The 22,914-nt window shown below is 43.7% G+C and overlaps 1 protein-coding gene across 1 annotated transcript; it reads left to right on the top strand.

Annotated features, from left to right (window-relative positions):
- Positions 1-289: 289 nt before the first annotated feature.
- Positions 290-22,709, top strand: LOC310793034 (uncharacterized protein; the record flags this gene model as incomplete). The annotated part of the gene is made up of 16 exons (XM_083654784.1): positions 290-479; positions 3,748-3,960; positions 4,602-4,670; positions 4,847-4,889; positions 8,880-9,025; positions 10,453-10,647; positions 13,143-13,229; positions 13,314-13,491; positions 13,657-13,880; positions 14,328-14,570; positions 15,112-15,357; positions 15,974-16,169; positions 20,371-20,576; positions 20,788-20,888; positions 21,114-21,285; positions 22,204-22,709. The coding sequence occupies 16 exons, from the start codon at positions 290-292 to the stop codon at positions 22,587-22,589; spliced, it is 2,895 nt and encodes a 964-aa protein (XP_083510910.1). The 3' UTR covers positions 22,590-22,709.
- Positions 22,710-22,914: the final 205 nt, after the last annotated feature.

A 22,914-nucleotide genomic window follows, 5' to 3' on the forward strand; every position in this document is an offset into this window, starting at 1 on the left:
TGTTGTTGTTGTCGTTTGTTTGTTTGTTTGTTTGTTTGTTTGTTTGTTTGTTTGTTTTTTGTTTGATTGTTTGTTTTTCATCTTCTTTTTTCTGATAAGGTCATATTATGAAAGGCTGACCACAAATAGCCTACACGCTCATTGTCCGGTCCTGCTTGAGCGAACTGGTCCAGCAAGTTATTTCTTGGTTGGTGTGACAGAGCCCCATATCGATCGACTACCTGCCTGGCTGCTGCACGGACACTGCGCCTTTGGAGACTAGTTTCTCTTCCATGAGTCCTCCTCGGGCATGGCTATGAAGTGCCTCGCCGCGTGTGTGATGTTGTGTTGTTGTGTGGGGTTTATTCGATGTAAACCCTCCGCCTCGGCGTCCTGTCTGAGCGGGCAGTTTCTGTTGAAGAACCAGTGCGTCCTCTGCCATCCCACCTGCTCCGAGTGCAACGGGCATGAGCTGTTTGACTGCACTACCTGTGGAGTTGGTGAGTAATTGTGCATTTTCTTGCACATAATATAGGCCTACTAACTACCACTATTCTACCTAACAGCGCAAACTCATCGATGGATTCATAAAAATGGTATAAAAATAGGCTACCTTAGTGTAATTTTGCCTGTGTTTAGGCTATGCGTTGACATGCACTTGAGACGAGATGTGTAGCCTAGCCCCAAACAAGTAACAAGTCCCAAAAGGGGCTAAGATGTAGGCTATATAGCCTATAGGCTAATTGTTTTTTTTTGTGTCTAGTTTAACAAAGCATTGGGGCAACAAATAATCAACAGCTAAATAAAGGCGAGGCAGCCTAAATGAAGTTAAGACTCCTATATTAATATAGCAATATAGCTTGAATGTTATATGATTTCAAATCCACGTGAGGTTATTCCACTGTCTGTGGGCTATAGCCTACTATTACTAATATTGCCTATGGGAGATGCCAACAACAGCTTCTATGAATATTGGATTGTTTGCCAATAAGTCTGTGTAGTTCTTCTTTCTTCACTTGTGGCTTCACGGCTGCCAGATTTAAACAAAGCCATGTCACTGACTCATTAATCCAGGGTGTTTTCTCAAAGCATTGGTTACCAAAGCAGAGTTGCTCAAAGGCTGGGGAATTGGAGGAGGAGCTTTCACCTCTGGGTTAACATTTACCATTGTTAAGAGATTTTGCTTTTCTCTCTCTCTCTCTCTCTCTCTCTCTCTCTCTCTCTCTCTCTCTCTCTCTCTCTCTCTCTCTCTCTCTCTCTCTTTCTTTCTCTCTCTCTCTCTCTCTCTCTCTCTCTCCCCCCTCCCCTCTGCATAGAAATGGTTGATTTCTGGCCAAAAGGAGCAGCTTTGAAATTGAAAATGAAATGAAGGTGTGATGGTTCTTCCTCAGTTTTCACAGTGAAATCTGATCATGTCAGAATAGAGCCTTTGTTAAACAGAGGGAAAGGGAAAAATATCCCCCTGGGCTACAAGTAGGCTACTACTACTGTTGCAATCCACTGGGCTCAACCCTGTGAGTCAGTCAGTGTGTGTGTGTGTGTGTGTGTGTGTGTGTGTGTGTGTGTGTGTGTGTGTGTGTGTGTGTGTGTGTGTGTGTGTGTGTGTGTGTGTGTGTGTGTGTGTGTGTGTGTGTGTCTCTCTCTCTCTCTCTCTCTCTCTCTCTCTAATATATATATATATATATACTGTATATATATATATATATACACACACACACACACACACACTGTATATATATATATATATATATATATATATATATATATATACTGTGTATATAGTTTGTTTTTTATTATATTGTTTTTTGTATAAACTTTGGTAGGCTATACCTTTGCTTTTGTTGTGTGTGGGTGTGAGTGTGTGCGCAAGCTAAGGAGCGTTTATGTGAGATGATTCATCAAAGAACATCAAACAATCTCTAACCTGCCCTTGTTCGCACTAATGTTTTTAATAGAAGCGGCTGAATGTCCGTACAGCACAGCAGTCACCACATCTCTGCTGCGGAGGTGGAAGCCTCTGGAAGGTGGAGGGGAGAGAGGCAGGCAGCAGCTTGTGGTGCCCTGTCCTTCTCTGCAGTGCTGAGCAGATGTGACAACACTGTAACTCCAGCCCAGAGCCGCCCCAGGTGCTGCAGCCAGGCTAGTGGCAGCAGGTGGCAGAGCATTCATCAGTATAGGGCCAAGAAGACACAACAGCGTCTCTGCCTGCAGCTCTCAGCTTCTCTCATGTGCCTCTGATTGCCCTTGTTTACGTAAGGGATAATGTATATTGAGGCGGTGATTACGGGGGAAATAATGACCGACAGGTGATGATTGAGCCCGACTCGCAGCGGAGGGCTTAATGATTCACCTGAAGGTCATTATTTCCCAGTAATCACCGCCTCACTATACATTATCCCGCTTAGAACACGGCCTACAACTAAATCATTCAATAATCTGACAAAAATAATTATTCAAATAGATTTTTTAATAGCGTTTTCAACGACAAAGCGGTTTCATTCGTAATTGGCACACAAGACACCACAGCTGCAACTGGTTGGCCTAATTAGTAGTGTTTGCTGACAAAAAGCTCTTATCAACTGATTAATCCAGGTGTGGCAGAGCAGCGGTCGGTTGTCGAGAAATAATGACCGGTGAATCTTGTTGATTGACCAATCAGAATCGAGTATTTAAGAGAGCCGTGTTCTAAATAATGTTAAGTCACAGCATCATCAGTCAGGAAGTGATGATCTCTATTATTTGCAGGCCATCATACGGTCAACATACTGGCCTGTGCGGGCGGGTTATGATGTTGCTCGTGGTTTTGAGATCCATCTGTTCTACTTTTGTCCAATAATGATGCATGTGCAATGCAGTGGTTCTCAAACTTTTTCACGTCAAGGACCGCTAAACTGACACAAATTAGCCCACGGACCTCCCCTTTGATTGGATTTTGTCCCAGGGTCCCCCATCTGATAAGACTTTTTGCTTTTAGACATTTTATGAAAGTGTATGAAACCCATGACCAAAAGAGTCATACATTCTGTCATTGTGTTACTTATGGATGGAATTACAGTGAGAATAAATGATTCCCCTTTTTGCTGGGGACCCTCTGGAACCCCCTCAAGGATCCCTGGGGGGTCCCCGGACCCCACTTTGAAAACCACTGGTGTGATGAAATGTTATATGCATTCTCATGCCTCCATTCTTAATCCAGAATTAAAATAATAACCAGTGATTCAGTCTTTGTGCCACAAGACATGTCTCTCTTTCCGATAAAAATACATCCGAACACTAGAGTATGTGCTGCTGCGGCAGCGGTACGGCTCTGTGCGGGTCAGAACAGACTCTCGCCCATGTTATAGATGATGGGCGATGCATGCGGTACGGCAAAAATATGCACCTGTTCTATGTTTGCCAGATCCGCATGAGTCTGACAAGATTACATGGTTGTGGGCCTGTTCGGGCAGCCGCACGGAACCCTACCGCAGCTGATGGACATAGGCCTTTAGTGCTGGAACCCTACCGCAGCTGATGGACATAGGCCTTTAGTGCTGGAACCCTACCGCAGCTGATGGACACATAGGCCTTTAGTGCTGTCGTTTTGTGTAGGCATTGAACTTTCTCACAGTTGGCAGCATGTCCCATCATCTTCCCTCCGCTCCATGTTATCGCCAAGAGGCATTTCCTGGCAGGAGTGCCTCATGGCTAATGGCTTCCTCATCAAAGGAGGAAGTGGAGCTCAGCTGGCTTTATGCTAACAAGTCTTCTGTGTCGTCCCCTCTGCAGATGAAGATGGACAGGAGCGTTTCCTCCACCAAGGTCGCTGTCGGGCGCACTGCCCCCGGGGGCTCTATCCTGACAGGGGTCACTACACCTGCCGGCCCTGCATCTCCAACTGCGAACTCTGCACCGACGCCCACATATGTGCCAAATGTCGGGAGCACTACAAACTCCACAATGGCATCTGCCAAATGGCGACGGCCTATGACTGTGACATGGGTAAATGCAAAGCACACTCATAATGGTCTGTAACCTATAAGAGAAAAAGAGGGTGGAGGCTCCGGGTTTTGAGGTTCTGTGTGTCTTTATGTTTCAGGGCTGGCCCAGGATCCTGATACAGGAGAGTGCATTGACTGTGAGGTTCTGTGTGTCTTTATGTTTCAGGGCAGGCCCAGGATCCTGATACAGGAGAGTGTATTGACTGTGAGGTTCTGTGTGTCTTTATGTTTCAGGGCAGGCCCAGGATCCTGATACAGGAGAGTGCATTGACTGTGAGGTTCTGTGTGTCTTTATGTTTCAGGGCAGGCCCAGGATCCTGATACAGGAGAGTGTATTGACTGTGAGGTTCTGTGTGTCTTTATGTTTCAGGGCAGGCCCAGGATCCTGATACAGGAGAGTGCATTGACTGTGAGGTTCTGTGTGTCTTTATGTTTCAGGGCAGGCCCAGGATCCTGATACAGGAGAGTGCATTGACTGTGAGGTTCTGTGTGTCTTTATGTTTCAGGGCAGGCCCAGGATCCTGATACAGGAGAGTGCATTGACTGTGAGGTTCTGTGTGTCTTTATGTTTCAGGGCAGGCCCAGGATCCTGATACAGGAGAGTGCATTGACTGTGAGGTTCTGTGTGTCTTTATGTTTCAGGGCAGGCCCAGGATCCTGATACAGGAGAGTGCATTGACTGTGAGATGGGCTGCAAAACATGTTCCACAAGTAAGCCATGCATGCTGCAAAGTACCGGGCTAACAATACCATACTGTTCCCTCTCTTATGAAAGGATTCGGAAGCTTGCCCATGTTGATTAAAAGCATAATATAATTAAACATATACATGGGTTTGCTCCTCATGTTAAATTCGAATTATTCATTTTTTTCTTTCTTTCTACACAGAAGACCCTGAGATCTGCAACAGCTGTGTTGAAGGTTACTTTCTGTGAGTTTGCTCATATTTTGCTTTTCCAGTTTATCAATTAATTCTGTTCAGTGGGCTTTTCGGTCCTCCCATATCTTCCAGGAGAAAATCACTTGCAAACGTATCTATTATTTAATATACTTAACATTGTAATGGAGTAAGACGGTTCTTTTTCACGCAAAGAATATAATTTGGCATGGCGCTGTGATTTATTCTTACATTTGTTTAAAAGATTCTGAACGTTGGACATTATACATATCGCCTTGCCTATGAATAATTGTCCTCCAGTTGGGTTTTAAACTGTTTTCATTTGCACTGAATTTGTCATTGCCCTGCTAAATTAAGAGCTTGGTAGCTGAATTTGTGTAGGGTACTTTTCTATAAACATAACAGCAATTGCTATGTCGAATTTGTTTGCGTATTCTTTACACTGCTGATAAGGTATAGTGCATTTCAACTGTATTTCTGTTTACTCCAGTTTATCAGCAGCATAAAACAGGCTACAGAGCCAGAACAGACCTCTGATTGTGCTCTTCTCCCCCGAGTTTAGGCCTCCTGGTATTGTGTGAGTCAGGTTACCCACCATTCCCAGTCATGCAATGTTACCTGAGCCTTGGTTTGAGCACAAGTGTAGTCTGCCCACCTTGTATAGTGTGTGTGTGCGCGTGCGTGAGCGTGTGTGTAGGTGTGTGTGTGTGTGTGTGCGTGAGTGTGTGTGTGTGTAGGTGTGCGTGTAGGTGTGTGTTTATGTGTGTGTGTGTGTGTGCGCGTGTGTGTGTGTGTGTGTGTATGTGTAGGTGTGCGTGTGTGCGTTGCGTGTGTGTGTGTGTTGGGTGGGAGAGAGAGAGCATACAGTAAGTGACATAGGATTCAGCTAAAAGTATAGCCAGTAGGTGTGATGATTCTATGAGTCACAGCAGAGGAGAGTTGAAGGAAAGCACTGTTTCAATAACCTGACACTGCCAGGTGGTTTGTTTCACAGAACCATGTGGGGGGGGGAAAGGGTCGGGCACTTTCAAAGTACTTGACAGGTGATTGGATGACCCATCTGTCTATCACGTTTATCACGGGCTTGCTTCTCGCTGTCGTCACAAACTAAATCCCGGCCATAGCTGCCTCTGGACGCCGATTGGTTGTTGAGATTCAAACCAATAGATTGGAGTGTGGCAAAATGGATTTGTGGTGTGATTGTGATCTCAGTCAGTGGCCTTGCTTTGAACAATGATGGATTCAACGATACATGTATACCTCAGTGCAACCTTGTGGCTGCGTTACATACAGTACACAGCCACTGCAACTACCAATTTAAAGCAATCATCAATAAAAGGATCCTAATATTCTGGGCCAAAATTTTTCACTGGTACTCTAAGGCCTACAAAATTGCCCTTCAACCCGGAGGCAGAGCTCGCCATCTTCGGCTGCTCAGAGTCCTCTTTGAACTTTCCTACAGCTGTGCAACAGCCTCTGACACAGGGAACAACTGTTGCCAAAAAAACGAATTCTGAAGGAATGGAAGTCCTCTTCTTCACCCTCTTTTTCAACTGTGGTTGATGGACATGACCTCTGTTATACAGATGGAGAGACTTAGGTTCATGAGGACCAATTCACTTAGAACGTTTTCAACCATTTGGGACCCATTTCTAACATACCTCGATGGGGTTAGGGCAGACGGGTGACTCGCTCACCTCGCCAGTTTCTCACGGTCCCCTTCTGTGGGACTTCAGGCATAATATCTCTCACAAGCACATAAGCACCTTATGCGGCTGGTAATTATGATGTAGTATTGAATTTGGATAATATGTATGTTTTTCTTTTCTTTTACTGTGTCTGAGCGTGTTTGTCTTTCTGTATATTGTTCTGAAATTTTTTAAATAAAAAATAAAATATTGAAAAAAATAAAAATAATAAAAGGATCCTAATAAGAGTGCAGGGACAGCCGCAGTGCGTCTTCTCATAGATTCTTCATGGGCGGAACGCTTCTGGAACATCATTCTTCCATAAGAAATTCCAGCATTTGCAATTTCATTTCGTGATACAAGCTGTGGTCCACTTACTAAGACAACTAACGCTAGGCATAACTTATATAACAACTAGGCATAACTTATATAACAACTAGGCATAACTTATATACTGTAACAACTAGGCATAACTTATATAGGCTGCGGAATCGGATTGTCATCCTTGAAGACCACAAAGGAAACCCAGTGTGATGGATGCGTGGTATTTACTGACATTTACCTCCCCCTCTAAGGGGTTGAGTGGAGGTAAACGAAGAAATGACATGCCACCTGTTTCCTGTATGATGTATAGTCTTCATTTACTCAAGCTTTCCTATATCTTCAACGGCCACCTGTATTGCTTTTTACCTTCTCCTAAAATGCGACTCAGAAAAGTGAAAGCCCCAAACAGCAGTTGCGTTGGCAATGCTGACGCGCGCTCTCCGGCCATGGATCGTCCAATATTTGCACAGAGGGATTCTTAAACATGGCACAGATTCTTAAAGGAACACTCCGCCCATTTTCAACCAGCTTTGTATCATTAGAACATCAGTAGTATATCAGAAAACTGTAAACGGTTTTGAAGTCTGTCATTTAATTTGACAGTTATTGAGTGTTAAAGTGTGGACCAGTGACATCACTGGTCCACACTAACTAAAATGAATAACTCATTAACTCAAATCAACTCTCAATAACTGTCAAACTATTCATCATTCATCTAGTTTGACAGTTATTGAGAGTGATGTCACTGGTCCACACTTTAACACTCAATAACTGTCAAATTAAATGACAGACTTCAAAACAGTTTACAGTTTTCTGACATACTACTGATGTTCTAATGATACAAAGCTGGTTGAAAATGGGCAGAGTGTTCCTTTAAGCGCTCTTTAGTGTTTCCAGGCCAGGGACACGAGGTGCTATTGCCAGACAGTGCGATGATGGATGCAGTGTGTGGTGCTTCCAGCTGTCCCTCCTCAAACAACCGGCGCATCTCAGCGCTGATACCACGGCAACGCAGCGGGGGAGTCGGTGTGCTGATACCACGGCAACGCTGCGGGAAGTCGGTGTGCTGATACCACGGCAACGCAGCGCGAAGTCGGTGTGCTGATACCACGGCAACACAGCGGGGAAGTCGGCCTCGGGGTGCCAGCGGTCAGATTGTCTCATATAGGAAGGAAGGCGGCAGTATAAGTTCCTAGCTTACTGCTGTTGCACGTGTTTCATTTAGAGCACTATGTCTTCTTCAAACTGGGTTCATTCCTGCTTTAATGTTTTATGGGTGACATCTTTGCAACTCAATATCTCAGCTGCTTTAGGCTATATATATATATATATATTTTTTAGGAGAGCCGTCTCATGTTTAAATAGCTCAATTAAGCCCCGGAGGAGCGATGGGACAGGTTAATGAGAGAAAAGTTCCCCTCTGCCTCCAGGCTGCAAATAAAACACCAATTAACTGTGTGCCTTGAGAAGAGAATAGAACCATGATAGGCTTGAACAAAAGCAGCCTACATTGTGTTTGCACGTGTGTTTGTCATTCTCCTTGCCGTCTGATTGAGTGGCCCTTTTGACCGAGGAATGTATTGAAGTCAACAATACGGCCGCAGGTGTGCTGTACACGCCCCGGCGCAGTGCATGCTGGGATTGCGTGTTCCGTGTTGGTGCGTTTTGTCGCGTCTCCGGTTTCAGTTCGTCTGGCCTCGGAATCCTCGCTGTGGGGACAAACTGCCTGTAGCAACATCATTCTTCATTCGCTGTATAAAGCTTTGAAAGTCACGTTTGGTATTAAATCACCAGAGCTCATCAGCTCTTTGATCTATCAATAGCTTTGTTCTGGATGCTTGGTTCATGAAGAAAAAAAACAACAACTTCCTAGTTGCCATGGTTTCACACAGACACCAAGCCTAATCCAAGACTAATGGTTTACTAATTATTATGGGCTTTTTAAGATGTCTTTTCTTCCAGTGGGCATGTATTTATGTATTTGATTTTAAATGAGAATTTCTCCCTACAGTTTCAGACACCAGTGTCGCAGGCACTGCCCCCAGAGCACCTATGAGGACCGGGGGAGGGGTGTGTGTCTGATCTGCCCAACACCGTGCACCGACTGCAGGAGCGACACACGCTGCCTGGCCTGCCAGACTGGCTACTTCCTCAATGGTACCCATAGGAAAGAATATCACTTCTCTATTCATTTAAGGGTGCTGAGCGCGTTCCACAGGGTTGAAAGAAACAACAACACGATGAACCCTTTCGCTCCATTACTGTGTTGAGTTTGTGTTTGATGTTCTCCTAAATTCACTATGGACATGAGGGTAATCAATCATTCTTGTTAAAGGACCAATCTTGGCACAGGGTCTTCATTTGGATTGCAAATCACTTCCACGTCAGCAAATCTGAGGCATGCGATATGTAAATATATGGTTCATGCAAATTAGGATGTTGGGATGGACATGACTGTGTTCTCTGTTACGGGCGACTGGGTGAAACAAAAGCATTTACTTTAGACCATAAAGTAAAGCCTTTAAATCATACAGAAGAAGATTAGCAAGCAAGAGTAACGAGATAGCAAACATTTCCATGCACGGTGTGTCATTTATGTTGCAAATGTGAAGTGAGTATGCCTGCTGGATGATGGTCCATATCTCATGGGCTTGTGATTCTACAATGCATCAGACACGATCCAGTCATGGACCATAAGCTCATTCTCCCGTCTTCAGCCAAGGCCAAGGTCCAGTTTCAAAAGATCTAGGTCACTGTTTCCTGCCTGGGCAGTTGGATGGAATTTGGAGAGAGAGATCCTGGAAGGGCAGACAGAGGAGAAGAGAAGAGCAACAGCGGGAAGGATTTAGACCGTCACGCAGTAAATGGAGATACAGAGAGATGAGTGCAAGGTCATCTTTTCTGGGACCACACAGAACCAATTTTTATGTCTCTGCCGGCGATAGCCATGGCCGGAGGCATTATGTTCGTGGTGTTTGTTGGTACGTGCATGGGCTACGTACGTCTGTACGTACGGATGTCCCAAGCTCGTTAATGCAATATCTCAGGAATTCCTTGAATTTGGCTCAAACGTCCACTTGGACTCAAGAATGAACTGTTTAGGTTTTTGTAGGTCAAAGTTCAAGGTCACTGTGACCTCGCAAAGGCCCATTCCATGCTTGTTAATGAGATATCTCAGGAATGCCTTGAGGGAATTTCTTCCAATTTGGCTCAAACGCTCAAACTGATTCGATTTTGGTGGTGAAAGGTCAAAGTTCAAGGTCACCGTGGCGTGACCTCACGGCCGCCTGTTTCATGCTCATTAACGCGATATCTCAGCAACACCATGACGGAATTTCTCATAAAATTTGGCTCAAACATCCACTTGGACTCCAGGTATTTGTGCTTGTATGATGAATGGAGGGAATTTTACTATTTAGTGTCACTTTCTTGAAATGGTTTATGTTTCAATATTGGACAGTAGTAAAATAGCTACTATATAATTTCAGCTGAGCTTTCCAAGAGTTCCGGTAGCTGATACAGAGGGATACTGTGCCTGCAAAAGGATGATGTCCTCTCTTGCTCTGTGCTGCTCTGTCTGTCAGGTGGAGAGTGTGTCAAACAGTGCCCACAGCAGACCTTCCATGACACCAGTGGATGGAGATGCCAGTCCTGCCACAGCTCGTGTCAGTCGTGCCATGGACAGCGCTCTACAGACTGCAACCTGTGCATTGGAGGGAACGCCCCTCTCCACGGACAGTGTCCTCTGGTTAACTGCCCACTGGGCCAGTACTTTGATGGTGAGGGGCTCATCTGAGCCACTTCATTTTCTTCATCTCTCTCAATAGGCATCTGTTTTGGAAGACTTGTTTTTCACTTCATAGATATAATTCAATCAAAATCATGTTTACAGGCTATTAAGTCCACTGTGATGCTTTTCATCTGAAAGCCGATAAAAGCCAGTCAATAAAGTATCACTGTGGAGTTAGTGATTATAATAAATAAAATGATACTTTACCATCCTTAGGGAAATTATCTTTTCACTTGAGGTCAGGCCAGAGGTCAGGGTTCTTTACCGGCTATCTCATTTGCTGTCTATGTCAGTGGTTCCCAAACTGGGATACACATACCCCTAGGGGTACGTGGAGCTACTACAGGGGGTACGTGAGAGAAAGTAGAAAATGGCAAAATGTAAGAATAAATCATGAAAAAAATAATTCCAACTCTTTCACTCCATTTTTGTAATGTTATATTCTACAAAAAGTGGGTTATCATTCATTCATTGCATTGCAAATTTTGCTATAGTTTTCTCTTGCAGTTTTCTAAGCAAAATGTTGTTGTCGGGTAAAGGGGGTAGTAGGCTACTTGGATTCAGAAATCAGGGAAAGATAGTATTACTCCATTCTGTCAACCCCTACAGAAGGCAGGTCGATCATTTACATTCCTACTTCAGTGGTTTGATTATTTACATTCCTGTTTTAAGTAGTCTGCTCCTTTCGGCCCAGAGATCAGCTGGTTTCAGTCCTACCTGGTAGTAAATGAATCCCAGGTATAAGAGATTATACAACTGTGTGGCCCAAATTGCCCATTAACACCAATACATTGAAAATGCACTATATCAGTGGTGAGCGAACAATGAGAAGCACCCAATCCAGTGCTCCATTTTCTTATTGATAGTCTCTGATCATTTAAACATTTTAACCTCTGCAACACCAAGGTGAAAGCTTATAATGCTTCCCCCTAGTGGTAAAGATAGTTAAAGGAGGGAAGACTCCAAACACTTTAAAATCATTTGCATAGTAACTCTAAACACTAAAACACTTTTTTCCTTTCTTTTTGTTGTACACTGGTATTTAGTGCTGTTTAGTTATGAAATGCAACTATGTTTTTTTTATTTTGTTATTAGTTTATTTGTAAGGGACAGTACAGACAAACATTGACAATTGCAGAAGCAATGTGCGATGTACTGTACACACATGTATATAGCTGAAGCTAAATTCCAACACCAGTCCCTTATGTCGGTCATACTGTCAACATTTGTGATTTGATTTGATTTGATTTATTTATTTAGACGGGACAATGCAAAATTAATGAACACAATAACCATGGAACAGATAAAAATATCTGGAACATAATAAAAGTGTAAAAATCGCCGGATTTAGCACAAGGCTAGTTTCCATCCGTTGTCCCCGAAACATAAAACACAAAAACATAAAAACAGAATATATAAAACAACAAAACATAGGCATCAAAGTGCTTTACACCCGTAAGACAAGTATACATGTGTAAAACAGCAAAACACAAGCAGCAGTAATACACTCAAAAACACAACAGTATACATTGTGCAATCATGCTGGTACCCTATTTAGCTCACTAAACCTGGCTCAGTTTGCCCTCCAGTGGTTAAAATGAGCAGCTGGAGTTCAGTTTGAGATGCAGCTACATACAAGGATAAGTCTCCTAGATCAGAGGTTCTCAAATGTTTTTCAGCCAATTTACTAGAAAATATACCGGGGACCCCTTCTTTCTGATTTGTGATTTTGAGCTAAGCTTAATTGTTTCCACGGTAATGTGCTTGACTTTTAAATTGATAGGTTTGTTAGATTAGAATGTAATCCATGAACCATTTTAGATTTAAAGCAAAAAATAATTTCGTGTAACTATGAAGCTTTGGCACGCAAGAAAAAGTTTTTATTTTTATTTTCCTGAAAACTTTTCACGGACCCTCTGGCAAAGTGCCACAGACCCCCATTTGAGAACCACTGTCCTAGATATATCATTTGAATAAGGAGCCCCAACGCGAACTAGCTGTCTTTCAGAGGCTGTAGCGATCTCATATTTAAAGGTAGAGTGAAGATACTGAGGTCATATGAAACTAGAAGACCTGAGGCATCCATTGTTCCCAACCATGTCATGCTAGCTTGTTGGCAAGGGCATGCAATAGCGCTCCAAACCTAGGCTACATTTTGGCAAGGAAAAAACTGGCTATATTCAAACCCTCTTTCCCTCACAGTTTTTAACTACTCCCTCAGTCATTTCAACCTGGACTGGCCTGGGACAGCCCCAGAATAAAGGTCGATTTGTGACACTCCACCCTGGCCCAACCCCAAACCCCCTCCTCTTCCCAGTATTTCATGCCTGCTTTCTTACATTTTTCAAAACCAGCAGTAGGCAGAGATAAGCTAAAACTGGGTGCAAAATTAACCTTTAATGGGATTTTGAGTCTTTCCTGCTTTCTGTCAAATTGTCGTGACGTAAAAATGAGGTCACTCTCTGCTCACTGCTCTAATTTCAGGAAAAAATAGTGAATGCCACTCATGTGATGCATCCTGCAAGACCTGTTTTGGCCCACAGGCCCTGGATTGCTCCTCTTGTTACACAGGTATACATGTTTATATTGACACTCTTTGGCCAGGACAAAGGATTGAAACATTATCTCACCACATACTGTGTTTGGGTGACACAGGGCTTTTCCTGGACCAGGACAGTTCTTGTGTAGAACACTGTCCGCCAGCCTCCTATGCCAACTCTGCCACTCAGCTGTGTGAGGACTGCTCGCCAAACTGCGAGGCCTGCCTGGACACCAGTGATAACTGTATTAGCTGCTCCAAAGGCAGCTATAAACTCTTTCTCCACCAGGGGAGGTGCTGGTCTAATTGCCCAGAGTAAGCATTAGGACGAAGGTTTGGGCAGCAGGGGGAAAAGAAAAACACTAGTAGAGACAGCATGTTCACCTCCATATATATATATATATATATATATATAAATTGACTCCTATTGACTCAATTGACTCCTATATGTATTTTCAGAGGTTTCTTTGAGACAGCGGAAGCGTCATGTGAAGCCTGTGACCGCTCCTGTCTGACATGTGATGGAACCAAGTCCCAGTGTCTGTCCTGCGCTGATGGCCACTTCCTGGAGAGCGGTTTGTGTCAGCTCAACTGTTCCCTGCGGACCTATCCTGCAGACGATGGCACCTGCAGACGCTGCCCGACCCACTGTGACGTCTGCTCAGACGACAGGACCTGCTTCAGTGAGTTATTAGCCATCTGGGGCACAGAGGCGTCCTGTTGTCCACCACACTCTCCCCTCATTCTAAAAGCATACTGCATTAAAATAAATAATGAATGGGCGTCCGGTTAGTGTTACCTCTGGCTTGGTCGGGTGTCCAATACAGGCACGATTGGCCGTGTCTGTGTGTGGGAAGCCGGATTAAGGGTATGTGTCCTGGTCGCTGCACTAGTGCCTCCTCTGGTCGGTCGGGGCGCCTGTTTGGGGGGGGGGGACTGGGACGAATAGGTAGGTACTTTTTACTTTGCGTACTTTTTACTTTTCCCATGCGCTACGTTCTGCCGGTGAAACTCCTCTCGCCAGATCGGCAGAGGGGGTGGAGCAATGGCCAGGACAGCAGCGGGAATTGGCCAAGTACAATTGGGGAGAAAACGTTGCCTCTGTTACCTCTGTTCCATCATGGTTTCAGAATGCAGCTTCCTCTACCTGATGCTGAATGGTGTGTGTAAGGCCAGTTGTCCCGTGGGCTACTATGAGAACATGGATGATGGCCTGTGTGAGGAGTGCCACGCCACCTGTGACAGCTGCTCAGGGCCGGCAGCAGGTGACTGTGAGACCTGCTCTACCTTAACCCCCAAACTGTATGAAGGCATGTGCTCCAAGGACTGCCCCACCGCCACTTACTATGAGACTGCAGCCATGGAATGTCAAGGTGAGCCTCTCCATATAATACCATTTGAATTGTTTGTGTGGTCGATTTTTACATTCGATTGATTAGGCTTCTGTATGATGTTATGCCTGCCACTTGTACCACTTGCACAACTCCACTACTTCCTGAAATGAGTAGGGCATCTTGGTTTCCTGTCCTACACTATTGGATGAACTGATTCATGTCTGGCACCTAGGTGGATGGGCGGTATCCCTATGAATCGAGTGCGCATAGCTACCTAGTTACATAAATTTGAGAGACGGTAATGCATGACACATTATACAATTCCAACACTGCAGTGCATTTCCTGTAACTTGACTAGCACAGACCACGCCTATATAGGATTGCATGAGCGTCAGTATCACTGATTGATACTGATCATGCACTGTCACACCTACGTCAACAGGGAAGTGATCACACCCTATTCTGTGAACAGAGTGACGTACTCCTACGAGTACGTAGGAGTACTACGTACTATGAGTACTACAAGTAGTACGTAGGTGAAATGACGTTCAGCAAATTATTTTTGTATGCTAATGTGCAGAGTGCCACCAGACCTGCGCGAGCTGCTCGGGTCCCGAGGCGAACCAGTGCACCCAGTGTGAGAAGGGGCTGGTGTTGGACCCAAACACACTGCTGTGTGGCGTGACAGGCGACACAGACTGTCCACCCAGGACCTACCTGCACCACGACCAGTTCACCTGCATGGGCTGCCACCGCCACTGCTTGTCCTGTGAGGGGCCGGGGCACGATGAATGTCAGACCTGTGCTGTGCCTAAATACCTCCACAGTAAGCAGCCTCCACTCATGTTCAGCTGCTACTTCAAACAGTAAAGTGGCTCTGAGTGTTACAAAATTCAACAGGAAAGTCAATCATCATATCTAAAAATCCACATCCCAAATGTAACTTCTATGGAAGCCCTGAGAGGCGAGATGGAGAGAGAGAAATCTGGTGATCCATTCTCTAAGTCTGAGCTAAATTGTTTTTAGGGGGGGGGGGCATGACAATCATTAATTTCTAAGTTAATCTTTTCACGAATATGCTTGTTCTAGTAAAGTAATAAACGAGTAATAAAGACAAGTAAGATAAATACTTATCTTACTTGTCTCATCTTTTCACATCACATTTCAGTCTAGCTGGCATGAAATTATTATGAAGTTATGGAGATTTGGATACAGTGCATATAAGATAAGGTGTCACAGAAACATAATGGTTAACTTTGGGATATTAACAGGTTCTTAATTCCTGTTTGAGTTTATTGGATGGTGGGTGATGGCATGAATTTGGAAAATGACACCTTGGTCTGAGAGGATCTTTGTGGAGACAGAAATGGTTCTTCTTGTAGTTGACACCTTTATTTTTCTTTCCTCTTTATTGTTCTTATTTTTATTTTTCTATTTCCCAGACAGCACATGTGTGAGTGACTGTCCGGCTGGCACATACAGCACAAGGCAGGAGGCTGACGGGACAGATCTGGGGTTCTGTTCACCATGTGACCACATCTGTTCCACCTGCACCGGGGCGTCGCCTAAAGACTGCCTCACGTGCTCTCCGGGATACCTGCACCTCCTCCACCTCTGTGTCTCCCATTGTCCCACAGGGTAAAAAGTCCAAACCAGGAAATGTTTACTTTATGCTCTCTTCTCGTCAAACTCTATTGACATTCTCCACACCCTTTGCCTACTGATTGAAAAGCTTGGACTAAACACACACAAGTCTGGAAATAGACCAGGATTGCTAACAGAGCGAGGATCCCGTACGCAGTTTCTCAGATTACCTCGGCAACTTCCATGAAATTTCACTTGACATAAACTCTAATGGGTATTATTTTTCTATACAGTAATTACCTCCACCAAGGAGGTTATGTTTTCGGTGCCGTTTGTCTGTCTGTTAGCAGGATTACAGGAAAACTACTGGGATGATTTCTATGAAACTTGGTGCGAGGGTATAGCAGGGCCCAAGGAAGAACCCATTACATTTGGTTGTAAATCTTAACTGGAGCGGGGCTAGGGAAAAGGGGCTGTATCTAGGGATAGGAAGGCCATAGAGAGTCTGGGTTCGAGGGGTGGCTGGGGGGTCGCTAGGTGTATCTGGGTGGTGTGAGGGGGCATGGTCAGGAAAGGGGGTGGGACTGGGGAAAAGCGGCCGTAGCTAGGGATAAGAAGGTCGGAGAGAGTCGGGTGGGGTGGGTAGGGGGAGTGGCTGTGTCAGGGTTCTGATCCGACTCACAAAATCTGCATATCATAGTAGACTGGAGTATGTCAAATCTGTTTTTTCTGTATCAATTTTGTATGCTATTACGTGACCAAAATATTATGAATTCCTTGCTTTGAGGGTACAGTTAGGGCCTAATTTCTAAATACTTCGGAAGTGAGCTAATCGTGATGGCCGATTTTAATTTAAATTGGTTAGATGACTCATCTGAATACATTAAAGAAATTGGTAGCAGCCTTAACCTAACCCAGCTGATACCTGATCCCACCAGGCAAAATTTAAAGGATTTTTCCAAGTCTACTCTAATTGATCTTTTATTCTCAAATAAGGCTGATCAAATTGTGGCCTGTGGTGTATTTGAGCTAGGTGTTAGTGACCACTGCCCAATTGCCTGTATTAGGAGTGCATGCCAAATGAAAACGAACTCTCATACAGTTTTTAAAAGAAACCTTAGACATTTTAATGAGCAAATGTTTTTAACTGATCTACGCCGTAGCGGTATTCTCCTCACAGCTGATTTCTCTGAACTTCAAGCAGCGCTGGACTTTTTCGTGAAGACCTTTATTTCAACTGTTGACAGGCATGCCCCATTTAAGAAATTTAGAATAAAAGACAGGATAACACCGTGGTTCTCTCAGAAGTTATCAGCCTTGTTTAAGGAAAGAAATACTACTTGGTCTCATGCTAAACTCTCAGGAGACGCTTCACATTGGATGTCATTTAGACAAATTAAATGTACTTCGGCAGTGAGAAAAGCCAAATCAAATTATTTTTTAGGCCTTATCACCAGTTCTTATTCTACTCCGGCCAATTTCTGGAAAGCTGTAAATCTGAATAAAAATAAATCCACAAACCCTCTAACTACACATATCAATTACAACAACTGTGTGATCTCAGATCAAAGTGAGATTTGTATGGCTTTTAATAAACACTTTGAGGAAGCAGGACATTTATTTGACAAGGTCTATGCAGGGCCTCCTCTGAATGCTGATAGTGATTCATGTTCTACGGACTATCCTCCAAATTTTTTATTTAATTCCTTCACCCCTAATGCTGTTCTAGAAGCATTATCAGTCATGAATGCAAGAAGTTCAACCGGGGAGGATAAGTTGGACTCTTTTTTTATAAAGTTATGTGCTCAAACCATTGCTGAGCCATTAGCTCACATTTTTAATCTGTCCATTTGTGAAGGTGTTTTCCCAGTTGTATTGAAAACGGCTCATGTGACCCCTTTGTTTAAATGTGGAGATAGAGAGGACCTAAATAACTACTGACCTATTCCCAAATTACCCTGTCTAGCAAAAATCACGGAGTCACTAGTAAATAACCAACTCAAGGCCTTTCTCGCAACTTACTAACTTTTAAGTCCTCACCAATCCGGTTTTAGAGCAAACCATAGTACTATTTCAGCTATTTTAACTGCATTGGATAAAAAAAAACACTGTGCTGCTATTTTTGTTGACCTCTCTAAAGCGTTTGATACTGTTGACCATCATTTACTCCTGGATAAGCTACGTAATATTGGTGTTCATAATGTGGCGCAGGATTGGTTCTGTGATTATTTGTCAGGAAGGCGCCAGTGTGTAAACGTGGGAGATGTCCAGTCTGAGTTTTTGAATGAATGTATCTAAGGGTGTACTTCAAGGTTCAATCATAGGCACAGTCCTTATCACCATTTATGTTAATGACATTCTTGCGAAGTTAACAGAGTGCCAGGCCCATTTGTACGTGGATGACACGATTATTTATTGTATTGCTGACTCTGTCCAGCTAGCGATGGATACACTTCAGCTATCTTTTGATAAGCTGCAGGTAGCTCTTGCTAAGCTTAAGCTGGTGCTAAATGTTAGAAAGACAAAATGTATGCTTTTTTCTAAAGCTAGAAATATTGATTTTAACAGTTTGAAGATAACTGCTCTTAATGGATCCATTATAGATAGAGTTACTGAATATAAATATCTTGGTATTTGGCTTGATGAAAAGCTTACTTTTAAATACCACATAGCCACAACAAATTGGGTTCTTCTATAGGAACAAATCCAGTTTCCCTATGATCTGTAGAAAAAGGATTATTGAAGCAGTTTTTATGTCAGTTTTAGATTATGGAGATGTAATTTACAGAAATGCTGCCCCTACCACTCTGATTTCCCTTGATATGGTTTATCACTCGGCTGATAGATTTATTAGCCTACTGGTGATTGTTATGACACCCATCATTGTGTCCTTTACGATAAGGTAGGTTGGTGCTCTCTCGCTGAGAGGTGAGATCGGCACTGGTACTATTTTGTTTTTAAAGCTATTGATGGGAAACTCCTGTAATGGCAAGAAACAATTAATCAGTCGCTCGTTGAAATGAACAAAGGAGGATTTATTTCCAAGTAATGGTCTGTCTGTATACAGAGAGTCACACTCGATTGGAAGTTTCAGAACAAGTGCCCCCACCCTCCAGAGTCTGCTGTAAAGTTCCATCACCTCACCAGGAGGACTCAACTCTCACTCTGGTCAAGCAGACCTGGACGTTATCTCCCTCACATGCCTGAAGGCCTTTGAAGCTCACCAAGCAGAGATGACTCATCCTAATGATGTTTTTTAATGATGTTTTGGAACCACAGCACATCCCCGATGGGGAAGGCCACTCACCAACACTGAACACACACAACAATGATCAACAATCAATCGATCAATCAATCAATCAATAATTTTCACTGACACTCCCACCATATATTACAGCGATGCTAGACTGGAATCATAGTATTTATCTTACCCGGTCAAATGATTGGCTCACTCTAAACTCTAAAGATTTGAGCGAGTCCAGTCTGAGTTTGGAAAGTCTGCTTTTAGTTTTAATGCTCTGACCTCCTGGAATGAGCTTCAGCTTTTACTAAAAATTAATGCCCCGATTTCACTTGGCCAATTTAAAACCTTGTTAGCTAGTCTCCCTTCCTCAGTTTGTAATTGCTTTTAATTTTAATCTCTTCTTCTGTCTATGTTATTTGCTCTTTCTGTGATTGTTTTACTTATTAACTATATTTCTCTTGTGCCTTTTTTTTTGCCTTATTGTGTTCAATTGTTTGAGCTTGTCAGTAATCTCGACAACGTTGCAAATGAGGGTCAAACCTCAATGTTCTTTCGAGAAATAAATAAAGGTTTCACATTCAAATTGGCCTTGGCGGAGGACTGCACTCTCCGGGTGCACTTCTAATTTGACAAACTATTATTACCTCTGCCAAAGAGGTTATGTTTTGTCTGTCAGCAGGATATCTTAAAAATATATGAAACAGATTTCAGTGACAGATCAGTCTTGGCCCAAGGAACAAACAGTCACATTTTGGTGGGGATCTGGATCTGGGATTTTCGCGATTGAACAATTATCTGTGTTTTTTTAGCCACCCACTAACTATGAAACTAACAGAGATAGAGACTTCACTAAGCGTATGCTTACAGGTTCAAGAACTCAATTCAACTTAAAAATGTAAGCGATATCGTTGGGTGCAACGGCAAGTTGGAGAATCGCCCATCGTTGGCATTTGTGCTTTCTGAATGCCATCTAGTTTGTTAATAGTGATCCTCTCTTGTGTGTCCTGTCAGGTACTACAGAGCAGACTCCAGCTGTGAGAAATGCGATGGTTCCTGTGAGCTGTGCACGGGACCGGGGCCCGAGTCGTGCAGGGCCTGCTCCCCTCCTCTCCTGGAGCTGCAAGGCACCAAGCTGTGTGTGGAGCACTGTCCACGCCGCTTCTATCAGCTCAATCATGTCTGCAAACAGTGCCACACCAGCTGCCAGACGTGCACAGGTACCAGCCAACAAACATCATTTCAGCCTTCCATTACGATTTTGTTTGATTACGATATCACGATTGCAATTTACGACACCATCATCGTCACAGCCTATTGTCCGCCTGTAGCTTACATCTTGCCTACGTGTGAACATTACCATTCCTTTGTCCTCTTAGGTTAGACGGTAAAAGGACATTATGCACTGTATGTATTTATGTATGTTTGCAGATGCCTCGCCTCAGGGATGCATGACGTGTGACTGGGGTAGCACCCTAAAGGAAAATGTATGCTATCCGCGTTGTGAGGAGGGGCGCTACTTCTCAAACGAGGTGAGCTCTGAGCCAAGAGTCACGTTCCATTGCATTAACCATACCACAATCATTATAAATAAAGGCAAAAGATCACCATTAACATCTTATTTCATTATAAAGTGCAGATGTGGATGCTTTTTTTCTGAATAAAGCAGAAAATTTGTAAAAGTGTCTTTACTGTGGTACACTTACATATCTTTCTCATTTTTGACCAGTACAATTATTATTTTGGAATCATTGCAGGAGACTTGTGAGCCCTGTGACAGCTCCTGTAGACACTGTACAGGCCCCAGAGAGGACCAGTGTCTGACGTGCCCCCGTGACTCCGCCCTTCACGCCGTGGAAAACCGCTGCGCCCGCTGCTGCCGGGACGGAGGGAATGACACCGATTGCTGTGTTTGTGACACTCGCTCAGGTAGAGTCCCCTACAAGGCCTTAGGCAACAAAGGATCGCTTAGATATGACCAGTGTTGTGCAGGAAAGGAAAGTAAAGTAACACGTCACTGTCATTGTATTACTTTCCCAGTAACTAGTAATGTAAGAACAATTACAATCTCCAAAGCAGCAATTATATTACAGCTACTAATCCAAGTAACTTCAAGTTACTGCATTACTCTCTCCAGTGCTGGCACAGCGCTAAAACGAAGTGTGGAGATAGGTCTGGCTATGCGAGACTACTGTGTTGCCAAAACGCGATTAGTTTGTTGTCCTAGGTAGGCAAATAAAAGAAAGAAAAAAGAAAGAAAGGAAAACAACAAAAAAGCATGTGCCGGTAGGTAGAGACAGGAAACCCTAAGTGGGCTTATTCTGGCTAAACAGGTTGTACGTCACACGAAAGTAATCAGGGCTGTGCAGTGCTACATATAGCATGTGCAACGAAAAAATTGGCCTGTGCTATGAATGAATTTACCACAGTAGCACACGTGCTATACTGTTTTGAAACACATTTATTGTGAAGGTTTGGATTTTGTGTGCCCAGTATGCAACAGTAATGTCCTTTGCCAGTCACAGACCTGTTTACCTGATGAACTGCACTACGTGTGGTTGTTTTTAGAGATGGTAAAATACATTTTATATACATGCTACAATTTGATGGCCTGTGGTGGTACAAAACGATCAACCTCTGTAGCGCCAGTGCTATGTGCAAAAAAGTTAACGTACAGCCCTGGTAATGTAACGAGTGACATAACTAATTACTTTTGATACCAAGTAATAAGTAAAGTAATTGTATTACTTTTTAAATTAGTAATAATAAGTAACTAATTACATTTCCTGCGTAACTTGGCCAACCGTGGATATATGACCACCTACTAACAGCATGTTGTTGTTCTAGCTCTGTGTGTGGAGGCACCCCAGCCCAAGTCAGGAGACCAGCAGACAGCAGGCATGAGTATGTCATCGGGAGCTCTCAAACACCCCTCGGCCGCCTTGCCCGTCACCCTGCTGCTGGCTCTGGGCTTGGCTCTGGCTGTGTTCGGCTTGGTCAAGGCCCACGCCAGGAAGAGGCTGTGCTGGAGCCAGAGCTACGAGAGACTGAGCGGCAGTGCCACCAGCAGTGCTATGCCCCACGGCGTGCCCGAGCCAGACAGCGGGGACGAGGCAGATGTGGTGTACACCAGCAAGGGGGGGTCAGTGTATCGAAGCTACAGCTTTATCCACGAGCAGGACACGGATGCAGACCAGGACGTGGATGAGAGCACTTATCTCAACCGATCTTAGGAGGCATCCCACCCACTAGACTAGAGCTTACAGTAGCTGAGGAATGTATGTACACACAGTCCCACATATTTCAATACTGAGATTAGGGGGATTCCAAAGCAGTTTAGTTGAATTTTAGAGTGGAATGTATTGGTGTCTATTGTGTTGCTTTTTGACTATTGGTGAGCGTAATTGTATTCAACAAAGTGCCTTTATCTGTATATTGCACAATTATTAGAAGATGCGTTTGTGAGTGAAAGAGTGAAATGATCATGAATGACTTTATGTGTATGCTGCACATTATAGAAGAGATATTTGTGAGTTAAACAGTGAAATTAAGTGATCA

The sequence above is a fragment of the Poromitra crassiceps genome, assembly GCF_964638095.1.
Source record: "Poromitra crassiceps genome assembly, chromosome: 18".
Taxonomy (NCBI): domain Eukaryota; kingdom Metazoa; phylum Chordata; class Actinopteri; order Beryciformes; family Melamphaidae; genus Poromitra; species Poromitra crassiceps.